The sequence below is a fragment of the Cebidichthys violaceus genome, unplaced genomic scaffold (assembly GCF_023349555.1).
Source record: "Cebidichthys violaceus isolate CVI_PGR_0920_01 unplaced genomic scaffold, fCebVio1.0.p SCAF_15, whole genome shotgun sequence".
NCBI lineage: Eukaryota > Metazoa > Chordata > Actinopteri > Perciformes > Stichaeidae > Cebidichthys > Cebidichthys violaceus.
This window is the reverse complement of record NW_027176318.1, coordinates 11,529,025-11,551,790: the sequence shown is the minus strand read 5'-3', so window position 1 is coordinate 11,551,790 and position 22,766 is coordinate 11,529,025. Positions and strand designations below refer to the sequence as shown.

The window sequence follows — 22,766 nt, the reverse complement described above, 5'->3', positions numbered from 1 at the left end:
ACACACTGTTCACACTTGTAGTATCCAGTGTGTCAGTATGTACATCTTTTACCTTATTGTTCCCGTTGAAGGAGAAATCTCGTATCGTCACATTGTGTGTTTTTGATTTGTTTCACGGAAGGATTGCGTGTCGCTTCATGGGTTGAGAAACTTCTGCTTCCTCTCAGACTAAATGAAGCATTTAACATCTCATTGTTGTCGTTAAAATGTATTGTCACGAAGCTTAAAAGACAATGTTTTTTTTTCTAGGGACAGCTACATTTAGCTCCCGCAGAGTTTCAGCAAAGTGCCATAAAATAACTTTTATACTCTTTTCTTTCCGTCCGTGTATTTAACTCAGTACAACTGTCCTCATTAGTGCATTATGTCAGCCACTTTGTACTCACGTTTCCTCCACTAAAACAAAGCCTCTCTTGAGTTCAAGCCCAGCAAATGAGCACAACTTGTTGATGTCGTAAAAGTGCTCCGTGGTTAGCATTCGTTTAGCATTGCGTGCTGCAGCAGCATTAGCGTAGTTTCCCTGCCCATATGGATTCAGCCTGAGGGACCATCTGTCCATTATTATTTGCCTCAATGGGGCGAAACAGCGCCATAATCTTTTTAACAGATTACCTTCTAGTTATGGAGAGGCTGCATGGATTAAAAACAAAAAAGAATAAAAACGCTAACAGGATCAAAAATGAAATAATGAAAGGTGTGGTTCTTCAGAGGACTTGTTGAAGACCGCAAAGCGAGTGATGATTGCTTTGGACTGGCCAGCGGGGAGGAGAATACGAGGGGATAATCTAAGGCTGGTGGCGCTTCTCTCTCCCTGTTATTGTGAATAATGCCAGTGACACTAGTTGGCACGCAACACAAGGAACCAGCAGAGCTGCAGACTGAAACCTTCGCTCTGCGCTCCGTCTTTCTTTTGCCCTCCTCCCCTCTCATGCAGGAATGCAGACTGAAGTACAGGGCTGGAGAACTCATAATTATTCCCTGAGTTGTTGTTAAGAATTCCCTTGTTCCGTATGAATTAGCAGAGGCACTGGTGCGTTTATGAAGAACTCAGTGTGGAATGAGTGAGCTTATAATAAACACTTTATGGTAGTTTATTCTATACATTGTGTATGCTCTGCAGTACCTTTGTTCCAGTCTAGATTTTGATGAAGTAGACTTTTTGTTTTACTTGATGCCTTTTCTCTCTTTCACTCCTCCTCTTTCTCACTCTTCAATTCCAATCATATTTAACTAATTCAAAAGCATGTTGAATTCACCTCTCATGGCACATCTGTTTCCATGCTCCTTGTTTGTTCATGAAGCACGAGAGGTTTTCCTTTCAAATGCATCTCTAGTTAAACTCAAAATGTGGAAGATGGGCTTGACAGCAAGCAGCGAATGTTCACATAAACGTTACAGTTTGAGAAGAGACGCGCTGCGCATTCACGTCCAGCCCTCGAATCTCAGGCCGCTCGTGAAAATGGAGATTGTGTGCGAGCACAGAAATAGAAGGCTTGTGCTTTATTGTGGCCAGGTGGAGTTCCTGAATGCAGAGTTTATGAACCGCCAGCTCCTTGAGAGAGCAACAGCCATCCTCATCAAAACAGGAATCCACAAGAAAAGCTATTTATAGAGTAACCACGCCAAACACACGCACACACATGATGCAGTGTGTGTCTCAGATGTGCACACATGGCACAGAGATTTCATCATTTTGTCACCTTTCTGCTTGAGAAATGCATCAGTTCCTTCTATCAGTTGTACAGCTGGCTGACCAGAAGAAGAAGAAGAACGATGCTCTTTGGGCTTTAGCTTGGTAGAAAGCGCGTCAATAGTTGCCTGGACACAGAGGTTAATTCTATCTCTGTTTGAATGAGCCAATCAGAGGAAGTTTGTGATAAATATAGACACACAGGAGAGTGGAGAATAGGCCTAACAATGGAGTCCCCCCCCCCTGACTCCCTTGTGTTTGTCTTGTTTGAACTGTAAATGTGATTGTGCACGTGTGTTGTCATTCGACCTCCGGGCCGGATTGCTGCTCCGATGTGTGTGTGTGTGTGTGACTCACGAGGGAGTCCGTATCCTGAGTTCACCCCCGCTGAGCAGACTGAAGGCCGGGGCCGATGCTTGGTCCGGATCCCTGGCAACGGCAGGCAAACTGTAGCGTCTTGTTGTCTTCAATTAAAAACTACACTGTTGCATTCATTTGGGTACAGTCAAATTAAAAGCTTTCCTGCGTAACTGGCTCATCTCACGCAACACATGCCTGAATGCAGCCTGTGTGTGTGTGTGTGTGTGTGTGTGTGTGTGTGTGTGTGTGTGTGTGTGTGTGTGTGTGTGTGTGTGTGTGTGTGTGTGTGTGTGTGTGTGTGTGTGTGTGTGCGTGCGTGCGTGCGTGCGTGTGTGTGAGAGAGGAGAGCACATAATTTCACGCTGAGGCACATTCTCCCCGGGCCTTCATCCATTTGCATCCTGTTAGTTTTTCTAATTGTTTGTATAAATATTGTACCACGTTGGCCTTATGTTGTGGTGCAGATTTAGGAGTGTTTAGACGGCACTGTAGCCGGCAACACATTCGTGTGCCGCTCTTTCAATGGCTTCATCAGAAGAAAAGAAAAAGTTCTCCGCTGACAAACACCACGCTCACATAAAACATGTGCGCCACAATCAGTCATGTTCTCTATTTATAGAAGCAGTGTGTGTGTGTGTGGAGCATGTGTGGCGCCAGTTTTTATGATGCGCCCGTGTATACAAGCCACATACAGTAGCACTACACACAGTTGCCATACGAGTCTGCCCGAGGGCTCGTGCGTGGAGACGGATCACTCCTGTACAACAGTCGAGTGTTTGTTTGCCAACCGAAACAGAGAAGTGGAAACAATTGAGTTTTGCATCCCAACCTCCAATCTGTGTGATCCTCGGTCAGGATTAGACTTAGACTTCAGCGTCTAGGCTGTTGTTTATGTCTATTTTTTATTGATTTCCTCCTTCCTCAGAGATAGACGTGCTCACTACTCTCAAAAATTTCTCCCTCGCGTTACGATCGCCCCTAAAAGATGCATTTTTGTGATTCACGACGGGCCGACGAGAAAAGTCCGTTTTGTAAATGTGGTTTTGTGAACAAAAGGGAACTGCTTTAAATCCTGGCAGTCCCTCCCTCCAACTGTAATCTTACATGTCACAGCGGAAAACACTGTCATCCAAAACAGTATCGGGGAAGATTAGAGACCTCAATCCAAAATGAATACTGGTATCAAGGGTGATTGAAATGTGAATGCATACTGTTTCTATCCATCAAGTGGAACTGTGGAGAAAGCTGCTGTTTATCTTCAGAAATATATGAAAGCGCCAAAAACGTTCTGTCACTTTTCTTCTCTTTGCCACAATGCAAAACAACAAGAAACCAAAAAGCTGAAATGGTAAGGGTTGGATTTGGACAGGCCGAGATCCGGACATCTGATCTGTGGCATAATGAAGTATTAGCTTCCATTACAGCGCAGGCTTAACCTTTTTGCGGAGCACCATTGAGCGCTTGCCAGCAGTCATCAATATTTAACAGCTGTTGCTATTATGAAATTCTTTATGGGCTAATGTGGCTCGCCGGCTTGCACGCAAGGCCTTGGCCGGCCGCCAGCCCCCTGTCAGGAGGAGGGGGGGAGATTGACAGACGGCTCGCTCGCGTGACAACCAGCCCTTGATCGGCCAACTTCTCTCTCTCTCCCTCTCTGTGTGTGTGTGTGTGTGTGTGTGTGTGTTGGTGCTCTCTCTGCTGTGGATTTCCTGTGCCTGCGGAGAGAGAGAGAGAGAGAGAGAGAGAGAGAAGAAGAGCGCTGAGGGAAGGGGGCGGGAATAGGCAAAGGAAGTGGCTGTAAGCCAACCCGACCTCAACGCACACACACACACGCACACACACACGCGCGCACGGTTCTCTCTACTCACGCAAGCCTTGTGGAAGGGGAGGGACTGCTGTGCAGCACAGCGTTCCGCATGTTCAGGTCCGGAGCTCTTCTTTTACGAGCCAAAAACCACAGCAGAGTATCGGCTGCCAAGAGATGGCACCCGGATGAGAGAGGCATGCAGACATAGGTAGTGGATGTGGTGGGGCCTCACTCATATATTAGCAAAACATCAACCCTCTGACAGAGAAAAAACACAAATAAGTTAAGATTACATCTTACCAGTGGTGGGGAAAATATCACATCTGCGATGACTGCATTAATGTTTAAGGAGCATTCTACCAATAATTTAAAGTATTTTACACACTGAGTTTAGTCTATAACGTCATATGTTATATATGATACATCACAGTAACTATAGCTGTCGAATGAATGTTCAGGACGGTCCTCCACTACTTATTACATATGAACTAAACTGGCATTAAGCTGAGTACAAAGTGATGAAATGTCTAAAGAACACCCAAAGAAGCAGCAGTAGCCACCTGTTGGACTGGGTTTGGAGCGGCGTGCATGCAGCTCGTGGGTCCCAGGTTAAAGCCGTGCGGCAGCTGGTGTTGTGTCTATGAGCAGCCATGTATGAACACTTACCTGCTCCTCGCTGCATATTGCTCTGGATGGCAGCGTGAGCCGGCGTATCGCCTACCATTCAGTTCAAAGCGCACACGCCGCTCTTGTACTCGGGATTTGTGAAGCGCTTTGAGTCGTGTGACCCTCTCCAGCATGATGTCATGCCATGAATCTAATGCACAGCACCGCATTGAAATATTCATCGCTGCATTTCTCGTCATTTTGCGAGACATTCCTTTGTGTTTGACCTCCATTATCTCCAGAATAAGAGCATGTCGGTGACACTATGGGTCCACAGAGACATCCACACCCCCCCCTCTTCTTTCTCTCCTCTGCTTCCTCTTCGTATTTCTTTTTGTGTCGGCTGTTATTGGCAGTGTGGGAGGAAGTGACTGTAGAGGAGAATACAGAAGAACAAACCGAGACTTTGCTGCCCCACGGCCAGACTCCCCTCGCCCCCTAGAGGGTGCAGAAGCACCTGATTGATGTGGACTGTGTCCTAAACTCACACATACACACACTACGCAGCAGTCTAAATCACATCACATTTTACAAGTCTGTTCTCACTTTCAGCATCTCTTTCTATCACAGCCCCTGTTCCTAAAATCTGATTATTTTTTCATTTCAACAAATCATAGAAGGTGTCCTCCGAGACAGTCGTGACTCGAATTGTGCAAATTGAATCTCAATGTAGCTTGATGTCTGGCGGGTGGTCTTAACGTTTTGTGTACTCAGTGGAAGTGGAAAGACAGACCGGGGCCGACTAGAGGAGCGAGACACTTTCAGCCTCGCCCCTTGGCAGCATCGACATCCCGCTACTTGTCACTTTTTACTTGACAACCCGTCCTCACACAGAGCACGTAAACGCCTCGCCATTACCCGCTCTGTTTTCCTTCATATGCTGGGGAGAAAATGGAGGCAAAGAAAAGCAAACCCGAAGACACGAGCGGCGGTGAATAAAGCCCGTATTGTCCGCAGAGGAAGTGCCTGTGCCGTTAATTAATCATCCCGCGTGTTTGTCTTTCCTGACGCTGCATCCTCTCCAAAAGCTGCCGTAAGAGAGAAAACAAAAACACATGAGGCGCTGAAGGAGGGAAATAAAGAGGCTTATTAGATCCATTTCCCTCTGCTAGTTTCCACCGGTTGGATGATATTGCGATGATTGAAGAGAATGGTGTGTGTGTGTGTGTGTGTGTGTGTGTGTGTGTGTGTGTGTGGCTGTCTGAGTCTGTTTGTTTGTGTGTGTTTGCACCTGAAGGAGGTGATGACAAAATACTTACTTACTTATTACTGGCATTTATGAGTTTACTGAGCGACTGTCAATGCAGTCATCAGCGCTTCACTGATTTCCAGCATTCACATTGCGGCCTTTATTAAACCTCATGTTGAAACCGGAGGGAATGAATGATTGAACGAATGAAAGAAGTTAATCCATTCAAAATGTATAGATGGAAGAAGAAACGGGCGCATTAGCGTTGCGTGCTTCTGGGTGGAATTAAGAGAAGGGGAACTCTTTCAGCATCACGAAATCGGTTGTCGATCGCCTGCGATGCCGAGTTGAACAAAGAAAGGGTGGAGAGATGAGGAGGAGGAGAAGGAGGAGGAGGAAGGGGGTTCATGGGGGAGGGATGGACAGAGGACAGGAGACGGTAGAAGGTTAAAGGGGGAGGAATGGAAGCCGTGATGGGCTTATTCGGTGGGGGTGGGGACTGTACGAAGCATCGGAAGATACATACATACATACTTAGATAGTTTTTTGTAATGAGGCTATGGGGTGTGTGTGTGTGTGTGTGTGTGTGTGTGTGTGTGTGTGTGTGTGTATGTGTGTGTGTTGCGTGACTAATCTGTGCCTGCTACAATGAGTGACGGAGCGAAGGGCTGATCTCTTGGAGTGAGCCACATGCCCACTGACAGCACGCCCATAAGAGAAACACGCAAACATGCCTCCGACACGCAACGCACACGTCACCGATGCACATGTGACATTTCTGCACGCCACAGCCGTGTAGGCTAATTGCATGTGTACACACTCTGGCATGGCAGTAGGTAGGCCTTCACTCTGCAGCGGAGAGAGCATGCGTACAGCGATTGATGGAGCGTGACTCACTTGTGATATTTTTATAACTTAAGTAGATGTTCCTACTTTTTTGATGAGCTTTGTACCGAATAAAGAACATCTCACAGCCTTGTTTCAGTCCATTTTGAAATCCACCAGACGTCCCAAAAGCACTAAATGCCGCGCTCTGCCTCACGCTCAGTGTGCCAGTGAGCCTCTGCGTGTGCGTGCGGCCGTATCGTGTGAGAAGAATCCTGTAAAGTCATGAAATCCTCTGTTTAGCCTCGTTAGACGGCCCCGCCGCACAGACTAATACCTGGCGATCGCGCAGTGCAAGAGGAGACTGATGCAGTTAATGTGTCGGCCACATGTCTGCGTGCCGGTCCAAGTCTTATCGCTGCCGCATCAGACGGGCTTTTTGGAGGATTTAGAAGCTTTAGAAACTGCAATCGTTGTTGTTATCGTCCTCAACTTTTCCTGTGTTGACATGGAAAGTCAAGAGTTAGACGTGTGCTTGATTTCATTTTCCAGACCTTGAACGCAGCAGATATGAGCACATGTCCCTGCATGTATAAGGTTAATGAAATGAAGGACTGGTTTTGTTGAGTTAACACACCTTTATTAGCATTTTACATTCCTTAAACCAACGGGTTTGCTTTTAGCTTTTGTTGTTTCAACATAAGTATGCCCCTGGTTCCAGCCAACTGACCCTTTTCTTTGTCTTTTTCACAGCAAACCATGAGAAGCCCTCCAGGAAGCAGAGCATCAGCACAGCATCCTCAAACCCTGAACCCAGGAAAGAGAGCCTTCCACTGGCCACCACAGTCAATGAAAGCAGCCTGCTCCTGGAAGTAAGAAACCGTTGTCTGTATGTGTGGAGTAACTCTGTGAACAGGAAGTATTACGTGTGCGTACGTATGGCGTCCTAAGTATATTTGAATGATATCACTTTTCACCACGCTGCCTTCAAACCGTTGTACCCGCGATTAAATACTCGCTAGCTTGCGTTCGCATCAGTCAGGAGAGCATTTGTGTCTGAGTGTGACTGAGTGGGTGTGAGTTGGGGAGGGGGGGGGGGGGGGGGGGGTCTTTTCTTTTGTGTGTGCATGCGTGTGTGCCCTTCGCCCTTTGCCCTGACCTCCTTTGCAGAGCTGTGGTGTTGCGTGACATACGGGTGAGGCGGCAGTGTCAGAGCTGATGAAGGAGGTGGGGACTCACACATGCTGGCGGCTTTAGCAGCCAGTCAAGTGTGTGTGTGTGTGTGTGTGTGTGTGTGTGTGTGTGTGTGTGTGTGTGTGTGTGTGTGTGTGTGTGTGTGTGTGTGTGTGTGTGTGTGTGTGTGTGTGTGTGCGTGAGTGCATCTCTGTCTGGATGCATGTAGTCGTGTGTGAAAGTGAGCAGAAGAGAGTGAGAAGAACACACCAAGCCTGTCAACATTAATCAGAGCAAATCAGAGATTTGTTTTTTGTCAGTTGACCTCAGACCTTTAATCAGACAGAATGAGATTATCATACGTGCATATATTTCAGGCTATGACACGGCATGTCTTGTTTTTTTTTAGATGATCCCAGGACACCCAGTCAAACTTGTCGATGACCAATAACGCACACGGTGCATGTTTTGAATGTATTTTATATAGAAGTTGAAGATACGTTGTTTCCTAGAGAGGCGAATGTTTCTCTTGAAGGTATCCGAGCAGACGGGATGTCGTAGTCGGACGCACGCAGCAGCACGCTACGTGGGAGTTTCATTCAGCATCAGATCATTGCTACGCACTCGATACCTTAATGGCTATCTGTCGAACAACAAACCACACTGATCGCCGGCCAACAACTGCGTGCGCACACGCACAGGGGCGAGCCGATCCACTGATGCTTCTGTTAACGTGTTGGGTTGTCTCAATGGGGCGGTAAACAAAAGGATAGATTGACCGTAGCGATGCGCCGCCTCCCGTTGCGTGACTCGACCTGCACCGGGGCCTCACAGCAAACTGTGCATTAGTTGTTTCAGGGATGGGATCCCAAGAGAGGGCTGGGCGGATATGTGTGTGTGTGTTTGTGTGTGTTTGTGTGTGTTTGGTTAGTGGGATCGCACGTCTTTGTGTGTGTGAGGACGTGTCCTTCGGTATATATTTGTTTGACACGTACATTTTGTCATGCTTATGCATGTTGCACGCGTATGCATTTTGGAGGTTGATTCTCATAAAAACATACATCATACCGTATGTTGTATTGCCTATATTGTATTTAGAACATTGTATTTTTTATGTTTATACAATATATGTTATATAAAATGTTGAATATCTAAATTTCAAGAGCCAACTAACTGATGCAATCCATCTAATAGTTGTCGAGACATTTAAGTCAGAACCAAACATGTCAGCCTCATTGTGGCGCTAGAGGAGAAGTCAGGGAATCACCAAAGTCAGGAGGGATCATCCTCTGGGGACCATACGCATTTCTACCAATTTCCACGGCAGTTCACGCGGTGCTCGTTGCGATATCTGCCTTACAGAGCCACACAGCTAGCTGTAATGTGTTTCTGATGTGTGACTGCGGTCTCACTCATTGGCTGATATCCAGCATGTTTTTTTTCCAGACATCATTCAATATATCAGAACCCCGTATTATGCTAACCTTCGTACGTGTGTGAAGGATGTGGCTTCCTGATGGCAGAAGGTCTGCATGTTTGTCATGACCTCATCGTCACTGCTTTCATCTGGCTGTGACGGCGGGACAGAAGGAACAACCAAAGGAACCCCACCGCCATCACCACCGCCTCCTCCCCTCCTCTCCTTTGCTTCCAAATCCAGTGAACTAATATTTTATTTTGGGCTCTGCGTGCAAAGCGCCTCTTATGATTTGTAAGTCAAAGCTTTTAGTCTCCCTGGGGCGGTTACGGGAGCCGGGGGCGTCGTAGTTGCAGATATGTGGCGGAGCAGGCCAGCAGCAGGTGCCTGTTTCCATTACCTAAAAGCTTCAGCATGGAGGAAGTGAGGGAAATGTGAATGTAGAAAACACACAAACAGCATGAGTACGAGTACAGCGCTTCTTTCTTCAGTATAACTATTTTCTTATTTCAAAATAGAGATGTAAGGTCTCCCTCTTGGTCTTTAGCTTGGTTGTTTTTCATAAAAGAAATTAGAATAATGATTATTTAAGCTTGTAAATTACATCTTATTCCAACATAAATGATGGGAGTTCCCATAATAGGATAAAATAGTCTAAATGACTGTAATGTAATGTACTATACTATGACTTTTTCAACATACTATACTATGACTTTTTTTAGACATGCTATACATGACTTTTTTTCAGACATACTATACTATGACTTTTTTCAGACATGCTATACTATGACTTTTTTTAGACATACTATACTATGACTTTTTTCAACATACTATACTATGACTTTTTTTAGACATGCTATATTATGACTTTTTTTAGACATGCTATACTATGACTTTTTTTCAGCATACTATCCTATGACTTTTTTCAACATATGGTTGTGTCTGGGGTGTCCGTGGCTAAGTGGCAAGCAGGGCTGCCTTTCAATCAGAGAGTTGGTGGTTCGATCCCCAGCTCCTACCCTAATCTTCTCATGTCTTGAGCAAGACACTTGTTCATAGTACAGCATGTATTGGGCATGTGAAAAATAAGTGCTCTGTATTTATCTATAATATATTTGCCAGTCAGGTTTCAAGTCCAAGGTTTGTTTTTTCTTTGGAAAGAAAATGTGTTGCAGAAATTGACTGTGGCATTTCAATGGCTTTGACGAGGAATGTAGGAAGGCGAACGCAACATGTAAATGTTGACCAACGTCACATCCGACTATATTCATGTCCATTTTGGAAACTATATTGAGCTATATTGAGCTGTGTTTATTTTACACACAGATCTTTGATAGACGAATCATGCTTAGCAAGTGCTGAGTCAGATTAAAAAAATCAGGAAAGGAAAAGTGCTTGTTATTATATTTTTGTCACTCAAGTGGCAGCGTCATTTGTGTTTGAGTGCTTGCTGCAGAGAGCTGTGTGTCTATCTGACCCCCCCCCCTCCCCTGGATGTTATGAACATGTGCCAGTTGAACTTGTCAAACAACATCTGCATCTACACCACCAAGACCCTGAGTCATCCTCCTGTCTCTGCCTCCCCATCATATATGCTTTCCACATATTGTCGTATCATAGTCCAGATATCGTTCTGTCACAGCGCGGCTTCGTCACGCTTTGACTCAGATACCTCGTGGACAGACTGACGGACAGGTATCTCAGTCTGCTGTGCGGTTGTGATGGAGCGTGCATGCAGTGAGCTGAGCATTGCTCTGCTCGCTAAGGCAATCGGATCAATGTTAGGAGAAAGTGAGGGAGTGAGTGTGAATGTAGAGGCCACAGGGAGATATGCCACATAGAACACACACACACACACACACACACACACACACACACACACACACACACACACACAAGGGGAAGACCTGCATAGTCTCGCAGTAAAATAGAGATGACAGACTCTGGCAGCAGCAGTCACGCAAGTCAAGTAGCCTTGCAGTTGTCACGCTATCACAGCTGTGCACAACACACATGCACACTGAAAGACTCTTCCTCGTCTCCTTCCCTTGTTTTCCTTCTTTTTCTTCCCTCTCCAGCTCCGTCTGTCCTCCCCTCCTCGTTTGACTGAAGCCAGTTATGTATTTATTGAAATTTTCTCTTTAATCAACACTTTGCTGTGCTGGCCAAACACATTATTTGTGCTTGTGTGTGTGTGTCTGTGTGTCTGTGTGTGTGTGTGTGTGTGTGTGTGTGTGTGTGTGTGTGTGTGTGTCTGGAGTTTCTCTGCTTTTAATCAACGTGTTTGGTATCACAAATCAAAGCATGTTAGCAGTCAAACAGACTTAATTATCAAAGTTTCTGATGAAATACATAAATTTAAAAGGGGAGCAAATTGGTGTGTATGTCATCCTCAAGTTGACTGCTTTAAAAATACCATGAATTGAAATACCGCCAGAAAATATTCTAAAAACTCTATCAAAAGCAATATTTTGCATTGCAAATCAGCACGTTTTATTTGGCCCACTCACATCCACAGCCATCTGTCTTTCATTCCTGCTCCAGTATTATTCAGTCTTTTGTTCCATTTTTACTGTGATTTGCTGTTCTGATAATTATGGAAAGAATGATATAAATGTGCTATAAAAAGTCTGGCTAGAGTCAAACTCTGGCTGCGTAAAATGAATGTACAGTAATGGTAAATAAAAATCATTTGACTGTGTTGCACTGTGCTTCTGCTGGGTGCAATCACGCCATCTAAAGCTAGCTTTGCAAAGACGGCAACGATTAAATCCAGTTGTTTGTGTTTGTCAATTATGTATTTGTTGCACTTGAGTTTATTTGCTGCATGAGTTGCCCTGAGTCACTGCTTATTCCTGTCTCTCTGTGTGTGTGTGTGTGTGTGTGTGTGTGTGTGTGTGTGTGTGTGTGTGTGTGTGTGTGTGTGTGTGTGTGTGTGTGTGTGTGTGTGTGTGTGTGTGTGTAGTCTCTTACAGGCTTCGCCTTGGTGGTGAGCAGTGATGGGATGGTGTTTTATGCCTCTTCAACCATTGTGGACTATCTGGGATTTCATCAGGTGAGTTGAACATCTCAAATATATCTTACACATACAAAGCTGAACAGAACGTGTGTCAACTGAATGAGTGTTGTGTGTTGTTCCTCCGTCTGCACTCAGCCGGTGGCATTTACGAGTCGAACTTCTCATGTTTTTGACTAATCGTCAGTCATCCGACGTCCTCCCGCCTGAGGCCGAGGTTACCTGAATCCATGAAACTATTTCAGGAATTTAGGCACCTGACAGCAAACACAGCCAGTATGAATGATCTATTTCTTGTTGCTGATGAATATACAGTTCAGGTAATATTGATATAATAATCATACAAATGAATATATTGTATTTCAACCTTTGCTGTTTGGACAGGAAGTTACTGCTCCCCTCAAAGAGATGTTCTGTCCGGCACATTACCGTAAAATGTCAAATAGTTGTGTTTTTGTGCAGATAAAACACATGAGACACTACATGTTCATTAGTGAGCTTCAGAGGTGCTGGTAGGTGGATTTTAATGTTTCCACATGTTTCAAGTCTTTAAGCTAAGCTAAGCAGCTGCTAGCTTCATGGTGTCGTCATTTACATTATATTGGAGATGAGAACACCTATTTATATCCATTTTTCCAAAGGCAAGCTAATAAATCCACTGCTGGGAAGCCTCTGACGTCGCCCCTTCTCAGAGTCAACAAGTGTCAGAGGTCTCCGCCATCATTCAGAGGGTTTACCATTTCTGTTTTCTCTTCCATCATCCCGTTCTACTTTCTTTCCTTCCCATGCTACGGCTAATGAGTCAGAGTAAAGGTCTCTCGTTCAGTCTATCTAGAGGGGCAGACTGAACCCGCTAAGTCACAGCTAAGGGGCCACAGGAAGGTGAAGACCTCCGTTTCACCCTGAGATGCACACTGTGGGTGTCGGTGTGTGTGCGGGCACTGATAAGTCACCAACGGTTTAGCTTCCTTCCTCTCCGGCGGCTATACCCAGCCAGTCATTAATTATGGATGATATCAACACAGGCTTGCCTGTACTGCGATGCTAAAATCATCTTCCTCCTTCAAAACCATGCATAAAGTGCTTTTCACTGTTAAAATCCCTCCTTCGCCCTCGTTTCTGCTCACACACACACACACACACACACACACACATACACACACACACACGATACATTGACACTTTGGGGGTGGAAATCATTCTGCTACAGCGCTCCCACTTGGCTTACAAGCAGACAGGGGCAGCAACCCAGCGCCATGAAATCGACATGCGAACCACAGTGGTCTGAAAGATCCTGCCACAGCGTGTGTCTGTGCACACGTGTGTGTGTGTGTGTGTGTGTGTGTGTGTGTGTGTGTGTGTGTGTGTGTGTGTGTGTGTGTGTGTGTGTGTGTGTGTGTGTGTGTGTGTGTGTGTGCAGGGTGGCACGGGAGCAAGTGGAGACAGACAAAGGAAATTAAAACTGTAAAGTGCATAATATGTGTGTGTATGCATGTGTAAAAATATCAATATACTTCATACATACAAGACTACGAGCTGACCTGTGCTAACGGCTCTGCGAGGCTGCACACGGGCACAGCTGGGCTTTGAGCTAAACGCTAACATCAGCATGCTAACATGCTCCCAATGGCAATGCTAACATGGTGAAGATAAGCAGGTCAAGTGTTTACAGTGTTCACCATCTTAGTGCAGCGTGTTAGCATGCTAAGTACAGCTGAGGCTGTGTTATAAATCTGGAGGTACTGGACGAAGTGAAGTTCTGAGCTGGTGGTGCTGGATGAAATTTTTTTTTATTTATGTACAAAATTTCATGGCAATCCATCCATCCAATATTTCTTGAGATATTTCGGTGTGAACCAAACAATCAAATTCACCTTAAGCACGCCAACACAACCACACAATGTCCTTTTATTTTACAGAACAGAGCAGCGACGGTAATGTAAGTTCTGGTCATACTGCCTATTGTTCATCAATGTTTTTGAGTCGACAAATGCAGAAACATCCTTTACATGCTCAAGAGAAAGAGCCGAAGCAGTTTGTGTGATACGGTGATGTTTGACCAGAGGCAGACGGTCACTGTTTATCTGTACATCAAATTCAAATCATGTAGTTCTCTGTTAACATTGAGAACTATGGGCCAGGATACAGGTGACTGTTCTATATGAGAAACCTAAGCATGAATGAGTGGTTGACAGTACATAAAAGAAGTACTCAAAAATCACCGTGTTGTTATTCAGAGACTGTCCCCAAAACATTCTCTTAGTCTTTCCCACATTTCTCGCAAATTAGCTGTTGGTTGTTTTTAAGTCACATAGTTTGCCTCTAGGGCCTTGACAACATGTCACATAATTTTGAGCCCACAATTGTAGTCAGAAGGACACTTATCCTTAATATACCACAGGAAAAAAGGAACCGAGAACGCTTCACTAAGTAGCACCACAAGAAAGCCCCGGAGAGGAGCGCAGAAACCTCCACTGGCCTTTGATCCCATTTGTTAGCCTTTGAAGGTCAGCGAAAATATCACTTCTTCTCTTTTCTTTTCCCCCTCTTCTTTTCCTCCCTGCGCTTTTTTACGAGAAACATAAACAATAGTCACTCGATCCGTCTGTCTGCCTGAATGCCGGTAGGGAACCAAAACCGCAGGACGAAGAGCCCGCCGAAGATGGTGGGAACAGATTGTGTTTTCAGAGGCAGGCGATCAAAAACCCTCGCGTGCCACCAGTGTGGAAATTATGGAGAGAGTGCAGGGAGGAGGGAAGAGGAGAAGGTTGAACGTTTTAGTGAGGAATCTGTCATGGAATGACAGAAAGCAAAGCTATTGCTGGAAAAGAGCGAGAGGCATGACGAGAGTGGGCTGGAACCCCGCTCACTCTGTGTGTGTGTGTGTGTGTGTGTGTGTGTGTGTGTGTGTGTGTGTGTGTGTGTGTGAGAGAGAGTGTGTTTATGTGTGTGTGTGGATGGGGAGGGCAAGTTGGCCTGCTCTTGGAGAGCCGGTGTCACGCGATGTTTGACAAACACAGCTGCCCTCGCTGGCCCTACAGCAGCCTTTAGACTGTTACAGTACCAAGTAAACGCTCCTGTGTGTGTGTGTGTGTGTGTGTGTGTGTGTGTGTGTGTGTGTGTGTGTGTGTGTGTGTGTGTGTGTGTGTGTGTGTGTGTGTGTGCAACACACATATCTATTGATGCAGTGTGCATGTATTGTATGTTTCTGTAGACTTTGTGTGTGTGCAGTATGGTCCTTATGAGTGTATCGGAGCAGCAATAGCAGGAATCCCCTGTCTAAACAGCGTCCACCAGCTGCACAACGCAGTCCAAAGTCAGTCTGCTGCACTCTCATGTTCCTGAAGACGTACTAAATGGCGCTCAATTTTCCCCGGCAGACTGACGTGATGCACCAGAATGTGTTTGACTACATCCACGTAGACGACCGCCAGGAGTTCAGGCGCCAGCTCCACTGGGCCATGTGTCCACCCCAGGGGAATTCGGCACACCAGGACAGCCAGCTAGCTGCAGGGACCGGTGGGTAGCTTACTGGGAAGGGATGAACCAGGTCCCTTGGGGAGACTGTTTGATTGAAATGTGGATGTGGGTTTGATCACAGATGTTCTTTGTTCTGCTAGTTACTCTTGAGATCTAGAGTACATCTATCTCACATTGTCGGTTTGCCACAAAATTTGCAGTTGAAATTAAAATTATTCTTCTTCACCTCCTCCGTCTCTCTCCCTTACATTTCAGGAGAGGACTTCGTAGTGAGCAGCCTGTTCCATTCTCCGGAGGCAGGGGGAATTCCTCCTGAGCTCTCCTGCTTTCTCAACAGGTGTTTCATTGCCAGAGTGCGATGCCTCTTGGACAGCACCTCCGGATTCTTGGTGAGTGGTCGGAATTAAACTGCCAGCTGAACTTGAACGGCGACATTAGTTTGAAATGCATTAACGTTCACGTAGAAAAGTGCAGAGATGCAATAAAAATTAAACCATGGAGTAAATGATGCCCACTTTCTGGGAGAAGAACCAGGCCTATAAAAAGTGTTACAACCCCGTCGGTACAGCTAAACGTATTTTTTTTTTTAATTGTAGTGCGTACAGTTATTTATAGTTGTATTGCAATGCGTTATGAGGTAATTGGGTGCCTGGACACAGCAGCAGAATGGCAGCCTGGTTCATCCCTCATGGCTGTGACTAGAGCGGTTTGGAGACCAGCGGTGGAAAAGTTCAGGGCCTTGGTGACAGAGCAATAAGCATTCGGGTTTGGACCATTTCATCAAGGTCATTAAAGTTCACTGTCACCAAGCCGTTTTATTCTGGAAGCCCTAATAGCCAAGTAGTGAGCAAATACTGGTGAGACGCTTTCCTGATCAGGCACAAAAAAATATGAACGTAATGTATGCCAGAGAATCTTCCTTTCCTGTTAAAAGAAGGAAAATAAATGAGCTTTATTGAAAAGCTACAGAAGCCACAGGAGCTTAATAGATGGCGGTGAGTCTCTGGTCCAGACTGAAAGATCTTAAATGATCTGCTAAATAGGCCAATTATGTGCTAAACATGTTAGCATGATGAGGTTTGCATTTAGCTCAAAGCTTAGTCTTGTGTGTGTGTGTGTGTGTGTGTGTGTGTGTGTGTGTGTGTGTGTGTGTGTGTGTGTGTGTGTGTGTGTGTGTGTGTGTGTCTTTTTATTAAATACGACATAAAGACACAGTGTCCCGACTGTATAGTACACTGTGGTTCAGGACAAGTTGACACATCCTAATGTTTAAATACAAATATAAATCAAAAATGCAAAAGAAGACATGAATAAAGAAAAAACTAATTGCCTCTAACTCAGTTCTATTTTAATGCATGTGTGGACACGCACAGACAAACAACATGCAAGACGTCTGGAGGAGCACAGCCTGAAGATCACGTGTTCAAACCAGTAAACTCCGCTTCTCTTCTCTCACAGACTATGCAGTTCCAGGGTCGGTTGAAGTTCCTCCACGGTCAGAAAAAGAAGTCCGCCTCCGGGGCTCTGGTGCCTCCCCAGCTGGCTTTATTCTGCATAGGTGTACCCCTCCTACTGCCCTCCATCACTGAGATGAAAATGAAGAACATGTTAATGCGGGGAAAGAACAAGGGAGGAGGTGGAGGGATGATCTCTGCACTGGAGCATGGGTGAGAGAACCCGTACAGTCCGTGAGCGTTAACCACAGTTAGAGGGATGCTGAATGTTCACACTGTCTTAGTGTAAAGCCTCTGATTGTTTTAATGGCGGCGCTAGACTCTAATTAAAGGTCAAGCTTTTTAACACAAACTTGATGTCTCAGACACCTTTGGTGCATTTTGGCAGCTTGTTATCTCCTCTTGAGATTACACTGATTTGCCTGATGGGGGCGCTAGAAGTAAAGGTCAAAACTACAAACCTTGAAAGGCCTTGAAACATAATTCATAAGGGCCAATATGTTTACTTTGGTAAATATGTAAAAACTTTGTGACTGCCTTGAGTAAGATCCACGAGGCAACGGAACACAAACATATTCAAACACTCTGATGGAAAACGGGCATCAGTCGTTGTGTGTTATTCATTCTTCAATTTATTTTCAAGATATACCAGCGTATTGCCCAGCAACAGCTGCATGAACACAGACATAAGCCCTTTCCACGCCCAGCGGGCTCTGACACCAAACCATACGAGTGCTGGATGCCTTACCTGTGGCCAATTAGGAGCAAATACATGTCCCAGCTTGGATGAGGCCCTCTGCGCTTCACGCATCATTAACAACGTTGGGAGGCAGAGAGGCCAAGAGTTGAGCTGTAGTCAGGGAGCAGAGCCCCACCACCCCCTCTGCTGTTCATTCCTTCTAAGCATCATCCAGGTTTCTTGAGAAACAGACCAATTACTTCTGAGTGGACGGCGTGTTGGCTGGATCACAAGGCCGTGCAGCTCACAGGGTCGGGTCTTCAGTGTGAATACATAGCAGCTGATTTAAAGGAAAAGTATCGCAGGTTAGCTACTATGAAGAGCATCTTCTCATATGAAAACGTGTATAGAAGATGTGTGCTGCCCGGGTCCAAAGAGGTACTACTACTCCACTGCCTTATCTTTATCATCGCAGCGGTATGTGATCCAGTTGGCCCGTTTCACAGCAATCATTTAGTTTCGACATGTAACTGCAGGGTAAACACAGGTGTGTTTAATCAATTATGGCCCTGTTCCATTCAGGTGGGCCAGAGCCCTGGTGCTGTGCATGCTGTGACACACTAAATAGAACGAGGGCATAATCACTTTGATCAGTTACACCTGTGTCTGCCCCGCTGCGAACCGCTCCTGTTGAGAGAAGACAGTCAGAGTCTGGTTCGTGAAAGAAAAAACATGTTTTAAAGTCAAATGTTTGCCGTTATAATCAGACGTTTGAAATGGACATTTCTCCATATCAAGCAGTATAGTATTTCCTAACATGTAGTGATCAGAAAGCGTCGATGACCTCAGCAACAGGTTCGGTCACGTTGCTGAAAAATGTCTTCTTCTTCTTCTACAATAATCAGCAGACACCACTGATGGATGTCTCATCGCTAACAAAGTTGATTTGTAAGATCAGAAACGTAGTGTGTTTCTAGGTTGTATTCGCTGAATACTCTGTTTTAAGAGGAAATGCAGATGTACTGCGTTGTCCTGCCTGTTCACTTGGATTGCGGGCCATCACTGATCGTTGGGCTATGGATGTTCACTCTGTTCTCAATTTTCAGACGAGATGAATCCTGGAAAAGATGAGTCACTTTTGGAATGATTCTCTCGTGAACTTGAGTGAACCAAACCTAGATATTTGGGCTTTGAGTCACTCATCAATCAGTGGAATAAACAGTCGGTTTGTGGACGAACCCATAAGGATTTCTGGGCGGATCAGTGATATTTCAAGAGACCACCTCTTCTTGAATGCCCTCAAGGACTACAGAAACGTTGTATGATCTACTCTAATTGGTTTGTCATCTTGTTTCGTGACTAATGATCTCCTTCTTTCATCCCTCTCTCCTCCCCACCCCTCTGTTCTCTCCTCTCCCTCGCAGTGAGCGAGGGGAACACCTCCGGAGGCATTCCTTCGGCGGAGGAATGGGCGACATAGCAGACCCCGTCCTCCTCCCCTGTCCTACTCCTGGCGCAACCCAGCGGGGTCACCACACTCCCTGGACCCCGCTCTCCAAAGACAACCTCAAGTACCGCCCTGAGGGTTACTACAACCAGGAGGAGCCCCTCAACTACTGCAAGTCCACCATGGCGTCCCATAAAGGTGTTAGCCCAGGCCTGGGCTGCGGCTGGCCCCTGCGGCCGAACTCCGGTCCCCTCAGAGCGGGCCAGGGCGTCAGCTACATCCCCTCTAACCGCATGAACAAGGCCGGCCAGTACGGGAAGCCGTACCGCCTTTCCCCGAGCTGCCACAGCGGCAGAGGCGGCGAGGTGTTTGTCTCTAAGCTCTACGGGAACGTCCAGATCCCCACAGACCCGGATGCGTACTGCGTGGACCTGGTGAAGAACGAGAACGGCTACGGGGAGTGCTACGATGGCCACCTGATGCCCGAAATGCAGCCCATCAAGGTGGAGCACGACTCGGACTCCGAGAACGGCTGCGATGCCTACGGGCGACCCTGGGCGTGCCGCGACCCAGAGGCCATCGACCGCCGCTACGGCAACGGGGTGTACGACCAGAGCTCGGGCCTCCATCTCAAATCGGAGGCGGAATACTACGATCCGCAGTACTCGCCCTGCCAGCGAGGGAAAGCAGGAATCAGCCCACCGTACAACAACGGCAACTATCAGAACTATGCAGTCAACAACGGCGGCAACGCAACCGGACGTCTGTTAAAATGTGACAAAGACTTGGGCAATCACAACGACAACAGCCAGTTCAGTCCTCAGAGACTCTCTCACTCTGACTCTCTATGCAGCAACCAATCGGTCAACCTCATGGACTCACACGTCTACCCACAGGACCCTCACAAGGCCTACATGCACCCGGACTACAACAAGCACGGCACTTACGAGTTCAAAGGTCACGGCCTGGTCCATTCCATCAAGCGGGAGCCCATGGACTCCCCGCCGTGGTCTGAGAACGCTCACAACATAAGCCAGGCCATGATGGTTGGTCCAAGGAACATTATGCCATGTGTTATGAGCACGGGTCACCACAAGTCCAGTCCCTACATTTATATGCCATAAGAGTGATTGGAGCAAACACGGCAGATCATTTCTCTCTCTCTCTCTCACACACACTCACACACACACACACACACACACACACACACACACACACACACACACACACAATCAGTGTGCATTAACCTTAAAGTACTTTGTTTTGCGCCAAATGCACCAGCATTACAACAGGATTCCCAGGATGTTAACATTTAAATGACTTCTTCTTCAGTTCGATGAAGAGGTCTCAAACCAGGCTCAGGTTCTAGTGTTCGTGTTGTGACAATCAGAAGTCAATCCTTGAATCCAGTTCGTGGATCGGCGATGTAGTTTTTAAGGGACACATTTTGTAGTTGCTTCCTAGCACTTTTGGATTTAGTGACAGTGAGACAATTTTTGTCTAGAGACACCAGTTAATTTTGTCGTATGTGTTGTGTGCACCTGGCTTTTGTGGGAGGAACAAAGATTTTGCTGTAAAAAGAGACTTTTGTTTGTTAAACGTTGTGCACAGGAGATGACTTCCACCTGCTGCTGGGCTCATCACGGGAGATGGCACACAGTCAGTGACGACTTACAGGATGATCCGCTGTGATGGTGGGTCTGCATGTGTTAGTGCTTCGACTATAAACCTTTTTCATGAAGGCCCCCAGTGCCGTTTGAATGGAATCTAGTGGTTTCTATGCATTTTAGACTTAAATCAACTCGCAGAGACTTAAACTTCATCAATTTCAGTAAAAAAAACAAAGTTTGGTTCCTCCTCATTCATGCATTCCTGCAGCTACAGAAAAGCAGTTTTTTTCAATGCATGACAACCAGATTGACATCGTATTCACAACCACTTTGTTCACTCAAGATTCATGTCCTGAATTTGATTTTCCAGGATCATAGCGTACAAAGCTTCTGTCAGAGCGCCCATGAACACGCCACAGAGGACAGTTCAACAACAACAAATGTTTCTCTTTGCAAATGCAGAAAGCTTTGGAAACGTTTTAGTTCACAGACAGAAACATGTAGAACTATTGGCCAAAGCTTTAGGTATATTCACTACATCTGTTTATTAAACTAGAAACTGAATACATAAGGGGGCGGATGAAGCTCCACCACCTGTGGGTCAAACGATCCTTGGCTCCGAGATAAACGATCACACTTGAATTGACCTTTTAAGTTGCAGGACCTGAGGTGAACTCGGACCTAAGAACGACGGTCTGCACCGCTTACGTGACCCACAATGAATCAGTGAAGGTCACTGTGGACGAGGTGGAAGTGTTTGAACTGAAGGAAAAGAAGTCTTTTGTGAATAGGTTTTGATGTTGATTATTCTTCCAACGCACACAATCGTTTTTAGCATATTAAGTCATGCAACCTGTTGAGCATACAAATAATGAATTAATTTATGTCATAGCTAATGTTGTACAGTTTGGATTAGTGTTTATGGCAAGCTCAGCATTTCAACTCCACAGCCTGTCTCACACATTTCCTTTTGAAATGAATATTCACTTTTCACGTCGTCGTTTGAGTCCCAACACATCCGACCTTTTCGCCACAATCAATGTTTTTGCACAAGATGAATTAAAAAGCACCAAATTGATTGGCTGTTAGAGTCTCAGTTCTGTGGAGCTACTGTTGTAGTTTCTACATTGCACTGCTGGGAGTAGTTCAGTTGAAGCTCCGCCTACCCAGACAGCTGTTTGAGTCAACACGCACAACTGTACACGGTGTCACTGTTTGGACTTTGTCTGTTTCTCTTTGTGTGTGTTCATTTCAATAAATGTTTGATAATTCGTATTTATTGTAAGAGGCAAACGTGTATAATTTAAAAAAACTACAGTTTTGAAGGCTTTTCTGTTTCACTAAGGTAAATAAATATGCCTTTTTGTTTTTCTTGCTATCTTTTTTTGATAATTGTTATAAAAGTCATACTTGTCTCATGGAGGAGGTAGCTGCAAGGTAGCGAACACAGTGTACATATGCAATGTCTTCCAATGTTTCTACGTGTTTTTGCAAATGGGGCTTCTCTATTAAAAGACTTTCTCTTTATATGTAAACTCTGAGTGAAGCGTTGTTCTTTTGAGGCGGATCGATCACTGCTAGCATGGTGGGCGAGTAACATCAACACGGCCGGCATTCTGGACTAAAGCCACAGTAATCAGATTACACATAGTTAGTCACTTAGACCTTTTTCACAGAAGACATTTTGACTTGGTGTAAATATAATGAATGACGGCTGTGAGTTCAGGTTTGTGCTGTGTGCCGCCTCACTCTCATCGTTAGTGACACCTGTGCTTCTCTTGCTGAGAACGGCCTGTGTGAATATTACACAGCTGTGAATGACAAGCTCACTAATCTTTTAGGATTTACAATAGATGAGTGAACGAAACGGTCCTCTGCAGAAGATGGTACAATGTCTTCATAGTACAAATATACATGATATTTCCTTCACAATGCCAAATGAAAAGCATGGAG

The 22,766-nt window shown here is 45.6% G+C and overlaps 1 protein-coding gene across 4 annotated transcripts in view; it reads left to right on the top strand.

The window, feature by feature from the left end:
* LOC137871938 (uncharacterized) overlaps positions 1-22,321 on the top strand; it is a 63,582-nt gene extending 41,261 nt beyond the window's left edge. For all 4 annotated transcript variants that reach the window (XM_068710056.1, XM_068710059.1, XM_068710057.1 and 1 more), the window contains 7 exons: positions 7,291-7,409; positions 12,093-12,182; positions 15,524-15,662; positions 15,879-16,012; positions 17,082-17,290; positions 19,181-20,249; positions 20,815-22,321. In XM_068710056.1, coding sequence (XP_068566157.1) covers positions 7,291-7,409; positions 12,093-12,182; positions 15,524-15,662; positions 15,879-16,012; positions 17,082-17,290; positions 19,181-20,249; positions 20,815-20,895 — 1,841 coding nt within the window. In that variant the 3' untranslated portion in view covers positions 20,896-22,321. The remainder of the gene's footprint in view (positions 1-7,290; positions 7,410-12,092; positions 12,183-15,523; positions 15,663-15,878; positions 16,013-17,081; positions 17,291-19,180; positions 20,250-20,814) is intronic.
* Positions 22,322-22,766: the final 445 nt, after the last annotated feature.